Source organism: Gasterosteus aculeatus, chromosome Y (assembly GCF_964276395.1).
Source record: "Gasterosteus aculeatus chromosome Y, fGasAcu3.hap1.1, whole genome shotgun sequence".
Lineage (NCBI taxonomy): Eukaryota > Metazoa > Chordata > Actinopteri > Perciformes > Gasterosteidae > Gasterosteus > Gasterosteus aculeatus.
In genome coordinates, this window is record NC_135709.1 from 19,047,034 (window position 1) to 19,069,158 (window position 22,125).

The 22,125-nt window shown below is 42.9% G+C and overlaps 1 protein-coding gene across 2 annotated transcripts; it reads right to left on the bottom strand.

Annotated features, from left to right (window-relative positions):
* Window positions 1–2,762: 2,762 nt before the first annotated feature.
* On the bottom strand, window positions 2,763–21,463 carry LOC120812715 (hepatocyte growth factor-like). Of its 2 annotated transcripts, none has more exons than XM_040168885.2 (18): window positions 21,270–21,463; window positions 20,185–20,350; window positions 19,873–19,985; window positions 19,123–19,237; window positions 17,323–17,471; window positions 16,191–16,311; window positions 14,353–14,471; window positions 12,648–12,813; window positions 12,410–12,543; window positions 11,272–11,365; window positions 10,037–10,167; window positions 9,707–9,736; window positions 9,026–9,131; window positions 4,832–4,906; window positions 4,468–4,617; window positions 4,267–4,373; window positions 3,704–3,846; window positions 2,763–3,406 (listed from the first exon to the last, which is right to left on the bottom strand). In XM_040168885.2, the coding sequence occupies exons 1-18, from the start codon at window positions 21,316–21,318 to the stop codon at window positions 3,227–3,229; spliced, it is 2,148 nt and encodes a 715-aa protein (XP_040024819.2). In that variant the 5' UTR covers window positions 21,319–21,463; the 3' UTR covers window positions 2,763–3,226. The 2 variants fall into 2 exon arrangements, with proteins under 2 accessions (XP_040024819.2, XP_077953830.1); XM_078097704.1 differs by having other exon boundaries at window positions 17,323–17,456; window positions 21,270–21,442.
* Window positions 21,464–22,125: the final 662 nt, after the last annotated feature.

Below are 22,125 nucleotides of genomic sequence, written 5' to 3' on the forward strand. Positions count from 1 at the left end.
TGCGAGGGTCAAATGGTAGGTCGAGTTACAGAATGAAATGCTGATACGGGAACAATCATTTTAAAGGTTTTGCTATTATCCCACAAACACACACACACACACACGTTCCCCTCTGTCTGGTAATCCTAAATGTAACGTTTGGAAATATGCACTCTCACACAAGCCGAGTCTGAGACATCTGCATAGAGGGAATAAAGTGCTTGGAAAGAGGTTAAATGACATCACAAGGACACATTATTAAATTACGAAAGACATGTTTAACTAAGTTTGAAACTCAATGATCTGTAATGGGCATCCTGCGGCCTATGAAAGCCTTGCCATGGAATAATCAGTCTCTCTCATTTTCCCGTAACACACGCATACGGGAATATTGATAGGTCACCAGACACATTCTGCATGAAACCATCAGCCGACTGTGGCGGCCTGTGAGTAGTCTGTCTACTTGGTTTGAATTTCAAACACTGGCCAGCCAGAGTTTTAGTTGACTTACATTTATGTATTACACCATCTCAGTCAGAATCTATTAATACACTTTTTGATGAACAGCAGATCTTCCGGGCTATTGGGCACGAGCCGCTCTTCCTTCCTTGGTGTCACAAACTACAGCAGAGGGGGAAAGAAATAGGTAATCCCTATTTGCTATTTGGAATGCTGCCCATCTCTACCTGTTCTCCGGTGCTCCTTATTTTTTCATATCCTCAGGCTGCAAATCCTCATATTTTCTTTGCAAAATGTGCCTAAACTGTGGCAATAGCTATTTGATTACTTCTAAAAGAGTTCTTCACACGCAGACACACACACACACACACACACACACATACACACACTATGGCTTTTATGTTAACCTCAACAACCCAAAAAGAAAAAACATTTTCTGTGGATCATTAGCCGCATGTATTGTGTGCATCTCACGGCGTTCCTAACCAGGTCGAGTAATCTGCCAAGTTTGTGTGCATGTGTGTGCGTGTGCAGTTTTCCTTTAGTCTGTCTTCTCGTTTCTGTCTCTCCGTCCGTTCAGCTGACCTGCAGATGAAAGCAAACTTCTTACACTTCATCTCCTTTTGATGCCTCTGCAGGCCCGGTGTTGAGTTGAGTTGCAGACCGAGCCCCTCTCTGGCTGGGAGGTAGGTTTAGGTGTGTCTCTCAGGCTGGAGGCGGAGATTTGAATGCACCAGGTGGAGATGATCTGGCGATCAGGGGGGTTGGAGTCACTCACTCACAGGACAGTGAAGAGCGAGCAGTGTGAGAAAGCGAGATTGAAGAGCTTGGAAAGAGGAGACTGCAGGAATAAAGCTTGCAAAGACTGAAGAAGGAGCCGGTGAGCTTTTAAGTGGCTGACTACTTATGGCATCAAATGCAAAATCAAATGTCCATATATTTAATGAAATGTGTTTTAAAAAGTATTCAAGCTAAAAGTAATTGGATAAAAATTGATTTATGTGTATTCACCGGAGTTAAAAGCTGCTAAAGTTTATAAGGTTAAAATCACCATTAATAGTGTTTTAAAAATGTATTTAATTTAGTATTGGGATACTTTAAATTTGGGTTTTCTTTCTACTTATTTTTGAGGTTAATTTCCAGTAGATTATAAATTAAGTATGTGATGTTGGGTATGTGAATTGATTATGGTTTCTTGGGTTATATTTCTTTGACCTTCCATTCGTGTTTGTATTTCAAGGTTTTTCACCTGGTTTGACCTGGACAATTTTAAAAATAAAAAGCAAGAAAGCAAAGAAGTCATTGAGTGGAATCCAGTCTACACTTCTTAGCAAGCTGCCCTTTCAAGTGGGGAGCTGCAGTTTGAACCTCACAAAAGTGAGACACTTGACAGCCGGTTATCTCAGAATGCTGTATCCGTGTGCCCGTGTTTACTGGGTACGCCTGTTGTTGCTGCCTACAAAAAATCTGAATAGGGTGACAGCATAATACTCCCATGCTGTTGTAGTACTTGATTAAATACAGCTACAAGGCTGAAATGGGTGCTGTGTTTGCAACTAAGGATGTGGGAATTGTGTGTGTGTGTGTGTGTGTGTGTGTGTGTGTGAGAGATAAAGAGTAAAAAGGAGAAAGCATGCTAAGGACAGACAGACAGAGAGAGAGAGAGAGAGAGAGAGAGAGAGAGAGAGAGAGAGAGAGAGAGAGAGAGAGAGAGAGAGGGAATATTTTCAAGAAATCCCAACAGGGTCAGTGTTACTGTGGTGCCATCTTCTGGCAGGGAAGCACAACAGCTTTGAATAAGAACAGCAAGCAGGCGAACTGGCTAAGAAGATACACGTTTACATCTAGAACATTCAAACAGGGCATCAATGAATGCTAGACTTAAAACATTGATTAAAAAACATGTATTATAGTAACAGACATCATTAAATATTCAAAATAACTGCAGGACTTGGGTTTTACATTTAGCATAGTTGATAAGTAACCAAACATGTATATTGAATGTACATTTAAACAGAGAAGAGAAGACAGTATTGTACAACCTGTAGAATATGGTAGCTTCTTTCAGTGCACACACATTTTTACCTTTTTACACAAATTGGGGTGTGGGGGGAATTCATTCAGCAGAGGCTTAACCACACACACACACACACACACACACACACACACACACGCACACGCACACAACCCTTCTGCAGTTTTCTTTTTGCATACTGACACTGCTGCAGAAAAACTATAACACAGACACAAGGGCAATGAATTAATACATACGTTTGAGGATTTTTTTTTTGTTAGAAATAACGGTATGTACACATTGAGTGTTACTTTTTCTGCCTTTTAATCAAATCCTATGAAGCTGACCAGCTGTAAAATCATCTAATCTACACGGAATGTAAAAAAGCACATTCATATATTGACCGTCAATGGCATGGTGACGAAAGTAAATTACTGATTATGGACTTTTTGGTGTTTTCCTGCACAGTATATAACTCATCTGTGTAATACACCATTAACTTATCTTGCTTTAGATCTATAAGACCCAAATTATCTTCAGAGTGTCACAAATCAACTCATTAATATACTATATACAGTAAGGACCACTTTATCCAAGCCCCCTGGAGATGCCTGAAAAGGATGCCCTTCAATTTGCCCACTGAACAGTCTTCTATCAGACAGATTTCTATCGCTCTATGCAGACATGGACAGCATGTAAAAAAAACAGGTGTCCCGAGTGCACGGCCGAAATGACTTGGAATTAGAGGGTCTGGGTTTGGTTCTATTGAAATTGCTAGACAATGTCAGGGTTGGGGTAATATTTGAAGACCTTGTAGATCCACTGGGTGTAGAAGGGCACATTGATGAAGATGCCGGGCTGGTTGGCCCGAGCACAGCCTCTGCCATGAACGCTCACTCCCACAATCACCCGTATCTCGCCATCCTGGCACACGAGAGGGCCGCCGTAATCCCTCTGCAAGACAAAGAGATGGCATATTTTTCTCTGCGTCGCTGGTTGTGCTATTGTGGTTGGATTTATGACAGCGGGCGCATGGAAACAAAATGCTTTGCTATCTGATGAAATTCAGTGAAACAGCCTCCAGCTGCCGTAGTTAAAACAGCCTGAAAAATAAGCCTATGGATTCAAAGAACATTTGTTTGAGATTTGGATCCAACAGACAATGAATTCCACTGGGTACGATTGCTTTATCTGAAAGTAAAAAACTCTTCCCTTTTATTTAAAAATAAATGCCGCTAGGTAACAGTTTACCTCACACACTCCCTCATTCCTTTTGCCTCCTGCACAGATCTTGATGTTGGTGATGTGGAGGTTGCCTCTGTGCATCACTCTGCACCTCACATTACTGACGATGGGCAGGTCGGCCGCCTTCAGTTGGTCATCATGTCCAGTGTCTGAAAGGGATGTGGTTTGTCTTTATTGCCTGATCGTTTTTTGCATATGCAATGCAAATGCCACCAGGTTTTTAGGCCTCATTCCGATAGAAAATACATATAATTGAGTGTCCTATTTTTGAGAAAGCAGGGAGTGAAGTCTCAATTGTTTGTACAGAGATCATTGTGCATTTGAACTATCAAAAATATCAATCTCCGTGGTCCCGTCTGTATATCAAGACAGCCAACAATCAGTACTGACGCAGAGATGAGAAATCCTAAGCTTCACGCTAACCAATTATTTGACTCAGGGCTGTTTTTCAATATATTTTTTCACCTTTAGAATAGTACAGGACTGTTGCAGGAGAACACAAATGTAATATACTTCAGAGCTCGGGAGTGGAACAGTCGTAGTGATTGTAGAATGTATTATAACAGTACCTTTTGTCTCTCCCCATCCATACACTTTACATATTGTTCCTTCTGGGATGGAGCATCCTGCCATAGGTAACAGAAGTGTGTGCACATTGTCTGCAGGGAGGGCAGGCCTGGATAACGGACACGGGAAGTGCATCGCTCAGCATCACGCACAAATGTAAAGTATGTCAATAAATCTTTGAGATTATTTTCCAAGGTACTCACTTAGACAGCCTTATGAGGGCTAAACTTGAGCCCTCAGGACCACATATCACATCGGCTATGTTCACTTCCTGTCTCTTGGACCAGTCGGGAGCGCCTTCTCCGATATCCAAGACTCCCAACCACACCCGATACTCACTGAGGTCTGGCACACTGCAGAGTTGATAATGGACAAAATATTCCACGTACATTAGTCTCTTAGACGGGTCAAGAAAGACAACGGAAACTAACTAATAATCCATAAGGTCTAAATAATTGAAAACCAGAATATTTATGAGTCCCACAAATGCATCTTAAATCTCGTACACATGCTCTGACAGATTAAGGTTCAAGCAAAAAGGAAATATACAGTGGACATTTTTGTTACCATGAGGAGAAGCATTGTCTGTCAGTGAGTACCCACTCCTCTCGTATTAGTGAACCTCCACACCAGTGCTGCGACCTGGAAAGAGGAAAGAACACAAACAACACATCAAGGAAAGCTGTGCAACACCATATGCAAACAAATACCGTCAATGCTAAAAAGAAATTGCATTGTTATACAAGTATGTCCAATTTGAGGAGAGGGACGTAATATAATGCAATGAAAACCAGCAATAATTTGCAGTGAAACTACAATTCTGAAGGGCTATTTTGTTGTTTAGAGTTTCATGAATTTGCAAATGTGGGCTTTGGTCAAAAGGTCCCTTTTACAAGAAGTGTCTTCTTCTAATTAGGCAAGGCAAGGCAATTTTATTTGTATAGAACTTTTCATACACAAGGCAGACTCAAAGTGCTTCACACTATAACATTTCATACAATAAAGTGGAATAAAATGCAGGAATTAAAAGACAATTAAAAACAGCAAATAAAATTATAAATTAAAATCTTATTTAAATTGTTTAATTAAAGGCAGAGGTTAAAAGTGCAATGTAGGTAAAATTTAGTAGAAGGCGAAGCTGAACATAAAAGTTTTCAGTCTTGTTTTAAACGTGGTCAGAGTTGGGGCAAGTCTTAAATCTTCAGGAAGTTCATTCCAGCTGTTTGTTGCGTAGTAACTAAATGATGCTTTCCCATGATTTGTATTTACTCTGGGAATCAGTAACAGATTGGTGTCAGAAGATCTTAGTGATCTTGAATGCTTATGTAGTGGAAGCATATCAGTGATATACTTTGGCCCTAAACCATGTAGTGATTTATATGTGAGCAGTAGGATTTTGAAAATAATTCTCTGACATACTGGGAGCCAATGTAAGGATTTAAGAATTGGTGTAATGTGCTCACATTTTTTGGTCTTTGTTAGAACTCCAGCAGCAGCGTTCTGAACAAGCTGGAGCTGCCTGACAGTTTTTTTTGGAAGACCTGCAAGGAGACCATTACAATAGTCTAGCCTACTAGTTATAAAGGCATGTACAAGTGTTTCTAAGTCTTGAGCTGACATGAGCCCTCTAAGTCGTGCTACATTTTTGAGGTGGTAGTAGGCCGATTTTGTTACTGATTTGATGTGACTCTCCAAGTGTAAATCTGAATCCATAATAACCCCCAGATTTCTGGCTTTATTTGATGTTTTCAGGGACAGAGAGGGAAGGTGTAGGGTTACTTTAAACCTTTCTTTTTTAGCACCAAATACAATGATCTCAGTTTTGTCTTCATTTAGTTGTAGGAAATTTTGACACATCCAGTCTTTGATTTGCTCAATGCACTGGCACAGAAGATCTATGGGGCGATAGTCGTTTGGTGATAGCGCTACATAGATTTGGGTGTCATCAGCGTAGCAATGGTGGTCAATTTTTTTTCTTTGCATGATTTGTCCTAGTGGGAGCATGTAGATGTTGAATAAAGTCGGACCTAAGATCGAACCTTGGGGGGCTCCACACGTTACGTCGGTTGTTTCTGATACAAAGTCACCAATGGAAACAAAATAGTTCCTGTCTTGTGGATATGACCTGAACCAGCTTAAGACTGTGCCTGAGAGCCCCACCCAGTTTTCCAACCTGTCCAAAAGTATTGAGTGGTCGACAGTATCAAATGAAGCACTGAGGTCTAATAGCATTAATATTAAAGTTTTGCCAGAGTCTGTGTTAAGACGGATGTCATTTACAACTTTAATAAGGGCCGTCTCGGTGCTATGAAAAGGTCAAAATCCTGACTGGAAATTGTCGTGGCAGCCAGTTGAAGCAAGGAAGGGTTGTCGTGGCGCAGGGGTTAGAGAAGGTGTGCTAGGAAGCACAAGGTTGGTGGTTCGAGTCCAGCCTGCCCCATGTTCCATGTCGAAGTGTCCCTGAGCAAGACACCTAATCCCTAATTGCTCCCCAGGCAAAAATGTGAAAAAGCCATGGGTTTAAACTTTAAACCCATGGCCCAACTTTAAACTTTAAACTTTAAAGTGTAATGTAAGTCGCTTTGGATAAAAGCGTCTGCTAAATGACCTGTAATGTAATGTAATGTAATTAAGTTGTTGTAGGACAACTTTCTCAATTATTTTACTTATGAAAGGCAGATTTGAAATTGGTCTGTAGTTGTTGATAATAGAGGCATCTAGGCTCCGCTTTTTTAGGAGAGGTTTAATAAATGCAGTTTTGAAAGCTTTTGGGAAATGGCCTGTCTGAATAGAGTTATTAACTAATTGCAATACGTCTGTTGCTAGGCAGTCAAAAACATTCTTAAAGAAGTTGGTAGGTAGAGCATCAAGGCAGCAGGTGGATGGTTTTAAATTTGTCACCGTTTCCACTAGAGTTTGAGAGTCTATGGCATTAAAGCTTGTCGTCATTGCTGTGTTACTTTTGCCTAAATAGGGTGGTGATCCAACATTTTTGTTTGAGATATTAATGGCGCGTCTGATGCCTTCAATTTTATCAGTATAAAAGAACGCAAACTCGTTGCATTTCTGTGTGTAATGGAGTTCAGGTGGTATTTGTGTTGGGGGGTTGGTCAGTCTGTCAACAGTTTTAAATAGGGTTTTTGCCTTATTAGTGTTGTTGTTAATGACGTTGGAGAAGAATGTTTCCCTAGCACTTTTTAAGTCTAAATTGTAGGCCCGAAGGCGCTCTTTATAGATGTCATGGTGAGTAGCCTCTTTCACATGTTGAGACAGTTCAAATGTGTCTAAAATAATCAAAAGTTATTTTGCACCCTTGTCATTCAAATCGTCAGTATGTTAAAGTATATATATTAAAGTCACCAGTTATAACTAGACGGTCAAAGTCGGTAGAGATGCTAGACAATAATTCAGTAAAATCATTGAAAAAATGTGCAGAATATTTAGGTGGCCTGTAAATAATTACCAGGAGAACTCTGGGAGAACATTTCAATACAACACAAAGATATTCGAATGATGGAAAATCCCTAAGTGACATCTGTTTCCCCTGAAATATATTTTTTAATATAGCAGCAACCCCTCCGCCTCTTTTTCCAGATCTACATACATCAATAAAGTTATAGTTGGGGGGTGCTGCCTCAATCAGAATGCTTGCACTGTTATTTTGTTCTAGCCATGTTTCAGTTAAAAACATAAAATCAAGTTTAGAAGTGGTAATAAAATCATTGACTAAAAACGATTTGTTATTAAGAGACCTAACATTAAGCAGAGCCATCCTGATGTTGTTATTCACAGGCTTTGGGGTTGACTTTGAGCTGGAGAGAATAGGAATGAGATTTGTTAGATTAGCAGTGTGTCTAAATTTCGCAATGTTCACTCTCTTGGTGGTCACAACAGGAATGCAGAAGGTGCCATGTTTTGACGACCTTGGGTCCAGCTGATAATGCGGTCTACTGCTGAACCCTTTTCTATCTCAGTAATATTCAGGGCTGCTGTCAGGAGGAGGAGGGGGTGGGCCTAAGGGGGGGAGTGAGCAGCGTCACAGCTGGGATGGATTTGTGGAGGTGGAGGTGGAGAACGTCTTCGTAGAGGTGGGGGGGCAGATCGGCGTAAGATGGCGTCACCGCTGAGATGAGCTGGTGCAGGTGGACGCTGGGGGGGAGGGCGCTGAGGTCAATCTAAGGGAGTAAAAATAGGAGTAGGGCGGGGGGTAAGTGGGGGTAACTCTTGGAACTCCAAAGGGGAGGAGGGGGGAGAACAGGTTTACTGAAGGGAGGGAGAAAGAGGGAGACGTGGACCTGGATGGGGGCTCTGGGGGGGGTGGGAGAGGGATCCTCACACGTAATGGAAGGAGGGTTAGAGGGGGATGGCAATGGCGGTCCTCCTTCCACGTTTCTGATAAGCTGTGTTTTCTCTTCCTTAGGTGAGTTATACTTCTCTATGAAGCTACTGTTTGCACCATGGCTGCTACTGCATCTGAAAGAATGAAAATAAATCCACATGTGCTCAAATAGCTGCATGCATGTGAGTCAGGGCAAAGTGGAAAGGCCTATGGAACAGCACCATTCACTTTAAACAAACATAAAAACTGCTCCTAAATGCAGCAAAATGTGATTAACTGCGGATGCAGTATGTGGCGATCAAAATAAATAAAATGGAACTTTAAAAGTTACAATTCCATCGAATTTTGTTATTGTCTAGAAAATATGTTGTATTGTTCATCATCAGTGGAAAATGTGTAGAACACCAAATGCACCGTCATACCCTTTCTGTATGCTGACCATCCAGCTGCCGTCTAATACGCCCACCGGACCCCCTCCCACAATTCTGGTTCTTTTATGGACAAAACACCCCACAGAGGACAGCTCAGCTGGAAAAAACAGAGACACATGCATACATACATGTCATGCATACAATTGAAGACCTTCACTGGCACACACATGATGACAAGGAGGCACTGGAGCAACTAATGATCCGCTATAATAATAACAAATAATAATAATATACAAATAATAATCATTACATATAAAATGCAACCAGTCATTGTGATGAGGCAATTAATTAGGGTTAATTAAATAATGTTCCAGTACCTCACAAGTGTTATTTGAACTCTAAATGTCAAGAGGTTGAAGGGTTTATCGTCTGTTCTTGACTTATTATGTGCAGCAAAATAGGTCCAACACATACAGCCCACTAACACACACAGACTCTTATAGACGCACACACACACACACACACACACACACACACACACACACACACACACACACACACACACACAGAAAACACCTTCACCACGTATACGTTCTATAATAGCTGCATATAAAAGGGACTCCACGGGGGTTCTGAGAGCGCCCCTACTGGCCTTGGAGACTATCAAATACGTATCAGAGGCTGAGCAGCTCGTAAACACGGACACACAGACGAGCAGACGAAGCCACTCACCCGGTGGGATGTTGATCTGCAAACCTTCACCTGCAGAATGTAAAGGAGACAAACAAGGGATAAGGGAGTGTTAACTAATGCCATAAATGAGATGACCTTGCGGAGGAATGTAGACTTCAGACTGCCTATGAGGGCCCTCGTTAGCTCTGGCTTTTGGTCTGTGTAGGAATTGCTAGAAGGAGCCCATCCCCCCTTTTTTGATGAGTTGTGAATCCCCTTCTGACCAACACTGACCTGCTAAACATATCTACACACTCAATTTCTTTTCACTGACCCGATATGAGATTGTGTGTGACGTGTCACTTGCACACACTCCCTTGTTGCACTCACATGGTTTGATATGACAGTAGTCCCAGGGACTGGCAGAGTTGTTGGTGTAACACCAGGGACCATGCTTGTCTTTGTCTGGGTTTCGGCAGTAGCTTCCCTCCAGGCCGCCTATCTGCACGCCCCTCTCGCCGCTGGACAAGCACCCAAACACACAAGATCCAATAACTCATCTTCCCAAAAGAACATATTCAAAACAAAAGGACCACTTCCCCCATTATGGAGTCGATAATCTGGCTTTTAACGAAAGTAAAGGGATTTGTGGTGATTTATAACCATTAGTGAAAAATGAACACATTTTGCTAGATAGGATCTGAACAGTCAAACTACACAGCTGTATAAACTCTGTCCATCTAGACAAGATAAAGAGGTCATTTGCAAAGGAATTATTCACTGAGACAGCTTGCACCCACCTACACTCACACATTGAATACAGACACACCCCTTACATGAGAGTATGCACATAAGCATTTTCCACCAACAGAACTCTTTTCCCACACTGAACCTGTTGACCGATAAGGTGGAGGATTGTAAAACAAACAGATATATAGGAGAAGGATGCCGTGTACCAAACCACAGCGCTCCAATGTGTGTTGTTTTCCAGCAGCTAGCATAACAGCAGGCTCTCCGTGTGACCCCCTCACCCTGACTTCTGACCGCTGGGCAGGAGCCAAGCAGTGGAGCTAATTGGCTTTGAAGGGTTCCGACAAAAGGAGGGGTTTGGGTTCAAAGGTGAGGACTGAAGTGAATATACCCCTGCCAAGTTATCACTCTGAGTCATTCCTGCAGAGTTAGGTCATATTTGGAGAAACACTTATATGGCCATTAGAAGATGGTGGAGAGGTTTAGTGATGGAACCCGCAGGAGCCATTTTCTCCTGACTTGACCTGCTAACAACGACATTAAGATGTAATAGAGGCCTCTTGCACTAACCACCACGTCTCAGGTTCCCATATGATTCCCAGAAACATGGCCAAATTCTTCTGTACGTTAAGGCTGTGATGCACTATCTTGTAACACAAAGAGCTAAGGAATTACTGAGACACATGAAACGGGAATTGTCTGCCCATTATCACTGATTTCCTTTTGATCCCATTGAGCTTTTAAATAACCTGTATACTGTGTTAGACTCTCTCTCGTTGGTTACATGTACTAGAGCCTGGATGTCTATTTTAGGCCGACGCACTTGTCTGGTCGGTTGATTAGGTTAGAAAGAAGCAGGTATCCAGTGGGCTGACCTGTTGTTACGGTCTCTCCAAGGTGCGCAGGGCAGGTTTGATCTCGTCCTTGACTGCTCTCCTTGGTAATTCTCCCCAAAGCCTTCATAGCAGTCTGGATTTGGACCAAAAAAAGACAATTAAAATCAGACAATGCATACCAATCAGTCAAACATACATACATACATCTTAATCCCAAATCTTATCACTTTACCTTCATGCTGTATTAGTATGTTTGTGGAAAATTGTTAACATCACCACTTAGATCCTTCATTCATGCTGTTTTGTGAGGTCACATCTGATTGACATTTGGGTGGGAAAAAAAAGTTGAAATTTCTGCCACATTTGTACACATTATATACATATATAGCAATTTTTGTAGTAAAATATATAAAAGCTATAACATATATATTTAGGACATTGTTTCATTCTTGTCGCATTATACCATGTTGTTGATAGAAATAAAAGTGAATAGTGAAAGTTATATAATGAGTAAGTAATAAGTAATGAACAGTTATACTCATCCAACAGATGCAGTACAGAGCCGATGCGCCTGTGCAGCACCTCATATTTAATTGACGTCACTTCAAAACGATGGTCGTCATTGGATCAAGAATGAACCGGACTGGGAACATAAAGTTCACAGTGATTCCTTAGAAATAGACGGCTCATAAATAGAGTTTTGAAGTCACCCCGCATCTCATTTCATTATGGGAACGTATTCTATCCACCAGAGTAGACCGCAACACAAGGGGATTTTAATCCCAATGCAAGGCCGCATACTCTAAAAGATATGCCGCTAAGATTCCGAGGGACATTTTTTTCTACTCACTGTTAGATCTACATATTTCACTTAAATCTCATTACCCCAGAAAATCCCATCCAGCACTAATCCTCCCACTCAATCTTTCACTGTCCAGTGAGACCTGACAATCCTGAGCTGCTGTCAGAGCTTGTTTATGTGAGACTAGGTGGTCAGTCATTCCCACAGACCTATAGGGCTGCAGTGCTCCGCCGGGACAGAGAATACATGGTTACAGGCCAATATTAGTACTCACAAGGTCTCATGTGAACTCATCTACAAAATATAAAAACATGGGATTCACTGAAAATCATCTCTCTCTTCTTAAATGTGAAATAAAGCTTTCGCGTCTCTCACCACTGACTGGATTGTTTTGGGTGCCGCACCGCGGGATGTTGTTGCAGAACATGGTTTGGACTCTTGGGTCCGTAGTGAAGCACCACGGGAATTCTCGGCCATCTGGATTCCGACAGTAGTTCTCTCTCAAGTCTCTGGAAGACACAGACAAAAGTCGTCCAGGGATCTGCTTAAAATGCACGTGCGTGCAGGCGGGCGAGCGAGCGGAGATGCTGTCTTCTGCGCGAGTCCGACTCACTTGCAGGGGTAGGCTTGAGGTGTGAACGAGTGGTTGTGGGGATACTGAGAGTCCCAGCGTTGGCAGATGAGCCCGGTGGGCATCACGTCTACTGTCCCCCGATAGCCCTCTCCTCTGCCCTGGTAACACTCAGTGGTTTCCACCACATTTCTTTTTGGAGACGTTTCTGTGAAACAGCAGAACAATATTCAGGTGTGAGTTACTTTGAAAAAGGTAATATAGTGCGTGTTTGTATTTAATTACTTGAATGAACGTGAACGCACAGATAGGACAAATAGCTCAATTAAGGTATTTAGGTAGTTATCCAAGTAGATCTTGTTAAGTTTCAACTCCTGAAAAAACAGCTTTATATTCTGTATTTTCTCACCATGCAGTTGAATAAAAACCTAATTCTTTTTTAAAGGGGGGATGAAGAACTGTGAGCGACCGTGAAATGCAGAAAGAACTGGAGGCGAACGTGACTGTAACACTATGCACACTACACATTTTCTTGCTTTCCTCCCAAAGAGCCTCCTCAACGTATTTAGAGGACTGACCGTGTAATGAGGCTGATATGGACCAAATTGGAAAAGCCAAAAATGTGGAAAAATGTTATCGGCTCTACTACTCTTTATAGAAGAGCTCCTCATTACGCACAAGCTACACCAGTTCGATAGCCTGAACATTGTGCATGATTGTATCCAACAATGTGCAAAGCTGCAGATCTTCAAGACTCAAAAACAGACATTTTCTGCCCATACAATATGTCTAAAAATAGATATGCACTACTGTTGCCAGTAAACAAAAAAGCAGGCCTTGACAAAAAAACATTTTCACTCTCTTCTGTGCCTTTTTTGGATTAAGACTAACTGGGTCGTAAACTTGGTCTGTTCTCAACAAACTCCTATACTAGGGAGTCAGAGAGAGGAAGATTTTTAGACAAAGGAAATTGAAGAGGGGAACATTGAATCACTGGGTCCACATGGAAGAAGGCCATCTAGTAAACACGGTGCCAGGACTGTTGATGACTTTAGCAGGAAAAACAGACCAATCACAAACTGGGAGAAAGAATCTGAGCCCAACAATAACACGAATGCTCGCTCTGTTTTATGTTCTTTAGGACCACAGCGTCTGTCTCAGAGACTCGTCCTTGATTATAGGTCAACAAAGAGCATGATGCACTATAGATTATACATAAGCGTAGACGCAAAAAGACGTGACATACACACCTCGCTCCAATAAATCAATCACACTGCTTACGAAAGAGATTTACTGAAAGTGATCTGCTTGTAATATGCGTGACCTTGGTGTTGTGTCTGCATGTGCAGGAGGTTAATGTGGAGGAGTAACTGAGCCCGGTGCAGTACGACCACCATACATAAGAGCTGGCATAGAACAATAAACAGCAGTTCAGTGGCGCTGGGGGGGGGGGGGGGGGGGGACATAAACATTCTGGCTATTAGAGAAGACATAACAATGTCAAACCAAAGATGGGTCACTGAGTGTTTGAATGTGCCTGTGTGTCTTTTCCATAGTTTCAGCCAATGAAAGTTGGAGGAATGGTAAAATGAAAGATACAGGAAGTCGTAAATGCTGGTGCCGTCAGTCACACTTGATGGTCCCGTACAGAACACAAACACAGCCACCCGCAGATATGCATGTTAAGACTGCAGCTTAACGTGCATGCCATTCAACCACTCTCAAAGAAACATTCATGCACGTTTACCACAAACTTTGATGTCGCAGTACTCCCAGGGTGTGTTTGGGTCCGTTGTAAAGCACCAGGGGTTGTGGCGTCCGTTTGGGTTCCTACAGTAGTTGTCATCCAGGCCTTTGTCAGGGTACCTAATGTAAAACATGCATAATTTGAATGCACACACCAAAGTAAGCTACGAGGTATTAACATTGCATAAAACAACTATCAGACTGTTGCACGAATCCTTTACCCAACTATCTTACCTGCACATACGTTATAGTGGAAAAAAACAGCCATTCTGACCTTTCTTAAAGCCTAGAGGTGCCTGAGAAGAAAAATCCTATTTCTCGTGTGGAGGAAGGAAGAGTCTACACCTCCAGCTCTGAAGATCATCCGTTGTAGACGTGAAAAAGTGTAGCTCGTTGTAGCATGAGGCTAATGTCCTTGCTAGCTCGTAAAGTTCGGTTACGTTGTTAGCTCGTCGCCAACGTCGAAGGCTTCACCACGCCAGCGAACAAGGACAGTCTGCCGTCTCCCCACTACAGTCCTCGATGTGCCCGCAGCTCACCTGCCCTCCCCCCCCCCTCTCCCCCGCCACTGACCGACGGTGGTTTGTGAGTAATACCCTGCCACACATGACTCCACGTCGTCAACGAGCAGCAACGTGTCCGGGACGGTAATGTTTTTGGGAACAGTTCAATACACGTGGAGGACCGTGGCTCGACCATTTTGAACTGAATGTGAAAACAGTGAACTTTAACTGTGGAATATGTTTATCATATTCAATGACATTTTGGTTATGGGTTTACAAACAATTTAATTGTATGTTTTTTTGTGTTAAGCTTGACCTGGAGTTTATTGCATTTAAGCATATATGTTGTTAGTGTCGTTACCCACAGTAGGTTAAGTGTGTGTCGGCACGGGGCATTGGTATTTTGTGTTAATATGCCCCTCTCAGTAGAAGAAACTCACTGGTAAGTATGACAGGTGTCTCTGTTTAGAGTATGGTCAGGAGCAGTGAGAAATGTTTGTGTGAAATAATTGTTCTAAATTCAAATTAAATCAAACTTTTTCCTGGTTGGTTCCACCTGTTACAGTAGCATTAATAACTGAGATGGTACAATGAATCCATCTGTGAATCTGTTCAGGGCTCAGGGGAGTGAGGGAGATAACAGGCTGCACATATTCAGGTGCTTTACAGGAAGTCATCCCAAAGCGCCATGTCCCTCCAAGCCGGCAGCCTCCGGGCGCGCGGTATCGGGCCCATTGCATTAGTGCTATGGGCAGTCCGGGACCTCGTCTACACAAACATTGGGATGATTATGGATGTGTTAAATGAGTCCGTACTAATCCAGACCACCTGCTGGATGAATAGTTGTTGCACTCTCTTGACACAGAGGCACCTGGACACAGCAGAAACTCACGTACACAGACTAAAATGCATGGCCCTCTTAAAATAGCTATAAGCTTTTCTCATTCCCGGACGCAAGTCTGCTTTAAAATCTGTTGAAAGCGTAAAAGTATTTGTGCCCATTAAGTGAGAATTATGGGTTTTCCCAAAATAGTGCTGCAGTACAATTACACACTGCATTCTGATGGCTTCCCTTTAGGGAGAGGAACCCTGGCTGAATCCAAATTACTCCAGAGCTCCACAACCAGGGGAAAATATTGTGTGGAAGTTCTGTTACATAAGGTATTCTCATCAAGTTATTGGCTATTAAATCAAATATATATATATATATATATATATATATATATATATATATATATATATATATATATATATATATATATATATACATGCATGTGATTGAGCACGCACAATTTAGTGTCATACTGGGGGATGCAGATGCGTGTGTGTGTGTTACCTTTTGGGGTGGTACTGGTGTTTGTGTGGATCATTCAGGTCCCAGCGCTGGCATTGCTTCCCACTTTCTGTGTGGTCCATGGGTCCTCTGTAGTCTTCGCCATTACAGTGAATACACTCAACTACACACACATGCAAACACACAGAGACACACACACCCATAAGCACAGAACAACAGGAACAGACAACAAACAAAAACTCCCATATCAAAAATGAGAACCAAGGTCGGGAGAAGAGAATGAAAATAAATAATAAAACTGGACATTGTGGATTATTCAATGTGATACATATTAGGTCATACATTTATCTTTTTTGGTAATAAAACTCCCCATAAGAAAGTGATGCATCTCCCTTAAGTTCCCGTAGACACTTACTGCGTCTTGCACAAGTGACGGCAATGACCCCTTTGATGCAGAGAAGGGTCAGCGTTTAGCATGGTGACTAGCACGCACTGTCTAGTGTTAACAACAGAGAGCATGCAGATTACAAACAGATGTTTATGAGTCGACTGCCCCCATGTGTTGTGTGCATGTTTCCTATTACGACCCTTCCAGTAATTTCCTCCATAATCAGAGCACGGGTGCTTTATCAAAAGTAAAGCCATGATCTCTGTTGTACAACTTGTGATAAACTAGCAGGAAAAAACACGTGAGTCAGAGAGGAAGAATTGTTTCCATCCTCCTGATCAATGGAGCCAATGGGTCCATCATTAAGGTGCGCTCCAGAAAAAGACCCCTTGTGACAGCATGAATGCCCGGAGGATTGGCATGTTTTACTTCTTCGGAACAATCACTCAAACTGCCACAGAGATGGATAAAGCAACAAATTATCCAAAGGAGACAAAGGGGGGGGATTTCAGCTTGTTTAGGTTCAAACCATTAAAAAAAAACCTGGACTAGAAACGTCTGTAGCTAGCCTCACAAAAACGCACATGTAGGGTTGAGCACGGTTAGAGCAGGTGTTTCTCTGTCCAAAAGAATATGTGAAGGCCTTGTTTGCAGCAGCTCATTCTGGACTATTAAGTGGAAACGTTTTGTGGAAATTTGCCATCCGGAAGGGACATTATTTGAAAGGAAATGTCTTCCCATGACGCGGATGTATCATGGGCGCGTTTGTGTCCGCGTGCAGCTTACCCTGTGAGCACTGGGGTATGCCACACTGCTGGTGTCTGAGTTTGGCCCGTGGGTCCATGGTGAAGCACCACGGGCCGATGCTGGAGTTGTCTGGGTTACGACAGAAGTTCTCTCTGAGGTCCTTCTTCCTGAATCTTTTAGACATGAAACTGTTGGAAGCGGAGCCGCAGTTACACAAACAGTAACATGAACCAAGACTGGTCGGCAAAAGATACACACCCAAAGATGACGGCGTCTGTTGTCTGTCTCTCTTTATACAACTCTAACAGAATGAGAAATCATCTGTTCATTTACGAGGCAGCTGCTGCTCAGCTGAAACGTGCCTGTAAATGTGTGAAAATTAACATGTGTAAAAGTAACCGACGGCCAAACTAAAGGGTTTGTATTAAAATGTGGAAGCAATGTTATTTTTCAGTGTGTGTTTACAGTACATTCGGGAAGCGGCCTCATGGAAAACTGACTCATACCTTCTACATCAGAGCAGCACATGGCTGCAGTTGCTGCGACGGACATATTGCAGTGAACCGTGAAGCTGTGTTTTTCCACATAATGATGACAAGATAAAGAAGTATTTCAGTGGAGTGGGTAATGACAGGTACCAAAGCGGGAGGCTCTTTTCTTGGAAATCAGAAAAGAAGAAAAACCTTTCATGGATAAAACAGCAATTTCTTCTTCTGTGTGTGTCAGAGTTTCCTCTGCCTGGGAGCCGACTGATAAAACATACAAAGCGACTGGGTTTAATCACCTGATCTAAAGAGACATTAAAAGCAGTCTGATAAAGCGTGTTCGCTGGAGGTACAAACGCACACAGCCCTCTTTGATTCGTCTGCTGCAGCGACATCTCACTACAAAGCTTTTCACGGTAATTTAATACCTTTGAGTAGAGGGGAGTCGAGAGGGCAGGAGGTAGCGTGTGGTTCAGAGAACATACGAGTCTAAGATTAAGTGTATGCTATGTGTCATTTCAGAGGTTCTTTGATTGTTATTAATATTGGGGAATGATAAACGTTGTCCTTTATAATACTGGAATTCCAATTTCCTCTCTTCACCCAAAATATTGCTGTCTTTTTAATTTGAATGAAGATGATGGGAAGAGATAACATCCTGCATGTAATTTGTGTCATGGCTAAAATTGTCAGATTTGTTTCTACCAAAGTTACACCACACGTCATGGAGATTATTTATGGGACTACATAATTTTTTTTAAATGTAAAAGATAAATGTAGTTATGGCAATTACTAAAGATTTGATCATTTGGACACACACACAGCTAGATAAACATTAGGGACGCAACAGGAAATGATCTGTGATTGTTTAAAATGTTACAATGGTAAATGGTAAATGGACTGTACTTGTATAGCGGTTTTCTAGTCTTCTGACCACTCAAAGCGCTTTAACACTACATGACATCATTCACCCATTCACACCCATTCATACACTGATGACAGGAGAACCACACACAGTGACACCTGCCATCAGTAACTAACATTCACACACTGTAGTCGCAGCTACAGGAGCAATGTTGGGTTAAGTGTCTTGCCCAAGGACACACTGACATGCGGGTTAGCAGAGCCTGGGATCGAACCGACAACCCTCTGATTGGAGGACGACCGTGCTCCTCACTCACCCACAGTCGCCCTGAGGTCAGTCAATGAGGTTAGTTCTAAAGAATGACTGCTCCTATGAGGCCAGATAAGCACTCAGACTAGCCTCAAGCTACCAGCTAATTGTATCGCTAACAGGCCAATAAGAAGCAGCTTCAACACCACTTCTGTGTGGAAAAGTACATCAGATTCTTACTTGTGCTCATGAGGAATCGGAGAGGCCCAGGCCTGGCAGCGGATTCCGCTCACTGTCGTCGACCTCCGCCCCCTGTAGCTCTCCCCCGTGCCCACAATGCACTCCCTCACATAGTCTGAAAGAGGGCAGGATGAGAAGAGACAGTGGGCAGAGAGACAAGATGATAGGGGAAAAAATGAGCGGGAGGAGCCAACAACCTTAACGCGGTAATGTGCACACAGAGCCGATCGGAGATGGTGATGAAAACAGACAGAAGGAGCTGTTCGGCTGTAACGCGAGGCTTAGCGAGGACGGGGCGATGCCAGGAGAACTGAGTCGCTTTTCATCATGTTCCGCACAACATTTGGATCCAGTAAAGTGGGCTGCACGGCGTGCGTCTTCACTGACGTGGTGCGTCAGACTCAAGTGGAATGGGGGGGTTTCCATCGTTTACTCAAACTTATTGTAAGAAAATTAACGTTAAATTAATGTTTTGCCAGACAATAAACAGGACAATGGTTCTTGCCTTTCAATAACTTAAAAAAAAGCATCTTCAAAGTAGGTATTTATAGAGCCATAAAACTCCTGCATGAATTAAATGATCAATGAATACGCTGCAGTGGTTCTGCTGACTGGAAGTGACACTATGCTGGGACTTCTTTTTTTTTTACTGCAAAGATATGGTGACAAAAGGGAAGAAAAGGTGTGGGGGGCACAAAAACACCACTATGGCGTCTGCTGGTAGAGAAAAAAAGGGGTGAAAGAGGGCACCTTTCTTTTGATACAGTTGGTAGTTGAAGTCCTGTTGGCTCTGGGCTCCTGGCGAGTGGGTGTCAAACGACAGCCACTGGCATTTCCTGTTGTTATGGTCATAGAGGAATGCCCTGGAGAATACGGAGAGAATGAAAGGAAGAACAGAGAAAAAGGGGAAGTAGACATGAATATGATTTGCCTGCTGAACAAGACAGCGAAGGACCATCACTATGTACAGACAGCCATTCATTCGCTATGTGAGAGATTGACTTCATCCTCTAACAGAACACACTGCTGTTTAAAAGAGTGAAGCGATGAGAGCAAACATACCTGCAGTTGAAAGGAATTATTTTGTTGCGGCTGCAGGCTTTGGCACACTTTGTCAAGCTCCGTTTCTTGCTTTCTGTCAGTAGAGAGGAATCAGGAGACGCAACAACCAGCCGCACACCATCAGTCTTCTGGTAGTCCTGGAGTGCATTTCCATTTTGTTTTCCCTCTGATACACAATTACATAACATGTCCATGACCATTCAGCAGCACTTACACAGGCTTCCACTACAAGGCTGATGACCATAATAGTTTGCGAATTCCCTTTTTACGTGGATGATGCTATTTTGTATGGGACGTGAGAGACATTGAGATATACACGCACACAGTGAAGCAGTAATACAAGTTGCCTCAGTTGTTGGAAACTTATTGCATCACTGCAAAATCAGAGAGCCGGATAGAATTTATATTCATTTATATCCAAGCGCACTTCAGTCGATTCAAGCGCTCGTCCCAACACAGAAAAAAAAAAATCAACCCTCAAAGTTGCGCATGTGTTTCTGATAGAAAGATGGCTGAGCATGTGTAGCTTCTGGGAAGCACGCGGGAGCTGTGGTAAAAACAACACGCGTGTGCGCGGGGATGCGCGGAGCCTCGTGGACCCGATCCTTTATCTACTTGTGGCCAGCGGGCAGCGAGCCGCAGAACCGCACTGTGTTCGCGCTGCCGCTTGCCTCAAGCACACGTTAAACATTGAAGGGGGATGATTTTCTTTTTTCTTTTTGTTGCATTATTCCTTTATCGTGGAGTTTGTCTTTCTCGTTGTCTCCGTGCGTCCTTGTGCCGTGTAATGCGCTCTGAGACAGCAGCGATCGCACCACAGCACAACTTGTTATTACAGTTACTCATATCGTTTTTAACACGTCGTACAGGAAAGGGCAATTTAAGAAACGACTCACACTCGAGCTTTAACTCTTTCTAGCAATGGTTGGATTTTAAAGGATAAAATGGATTGGAAAACACGCCATGAGAAAGTTGTAATAATAAAGCCTCTCTTGTGTGTGTGCGCACACACCGACGCCTTTGTGGCACCGTCTCCATGCCCCGAGGAAGATGATACGGAGAGAAATGCGTTCACCCGAGCTTACCACAAAAAGAAACGACAAAGAGTCCGAAAACGAGCTGGTAAATCCACATCGCTGCGGCACGGCACGGAAGGACAGTTTCGGACGCGAATAGGACAAAAAATGTTGCGCGCTGTGCAGTCGGACTGCAAGATGTAGCTTCCACTACTGCACAGATGATGCATCTCTTCTCTAAGTAGTCACAACCCCCCCCCCCCCCCCCACACCCTACCTCCCCCAACGTGTACGACTTTATCTCTCCGGCCCATTCTTTCATCCCTTCTTTTCTTTTCTGGCTTTTCTTTTCTGAGTTCTTTATTGGCCAGGAGTGTCACATGTAGTCTCAGTTAATATGGCAATAATTATATTTATTTAAGGTTCATCCTCCTCTGTCGCATCCCACTCAACCATTGACCCTTGCCCCCACCCCATGTCACCAAAGGTCATCAAGCAGCACAGTGTCTACTACAAAATAGATATTGGCCGGCACTTGTTACCACAGGGGAGTGTGTGGGGGTTGGTTATTGCCCCCCCCCCCCTTATTTTGTTAAATAAGTACTGACTTTACCGGCGTTGGGTGGATGTGGACAAGACAACCCAATCCATCTCCTGAGTGCCATCTCTATTTACAGCGATGACAGCAGGAGATAGGAAATTCGACACCCCGCTGGAGTCCCGGAGCAGCACACCTGTCCACCAGTGACAGTCTAATGGGGTGCACAGTAAACAGAAGTGCCATTACTTATCCAGCCGCAGATTGACAGTTACAGCATCCTGGGGATTACCAGTATTTTTATTTTAAACAGAGGAATTGACAGATTCATTTTTAAGCCCCTGCGGCTTCCTAAAGAACACCACAGAGTCATTTTGCAATAATAAA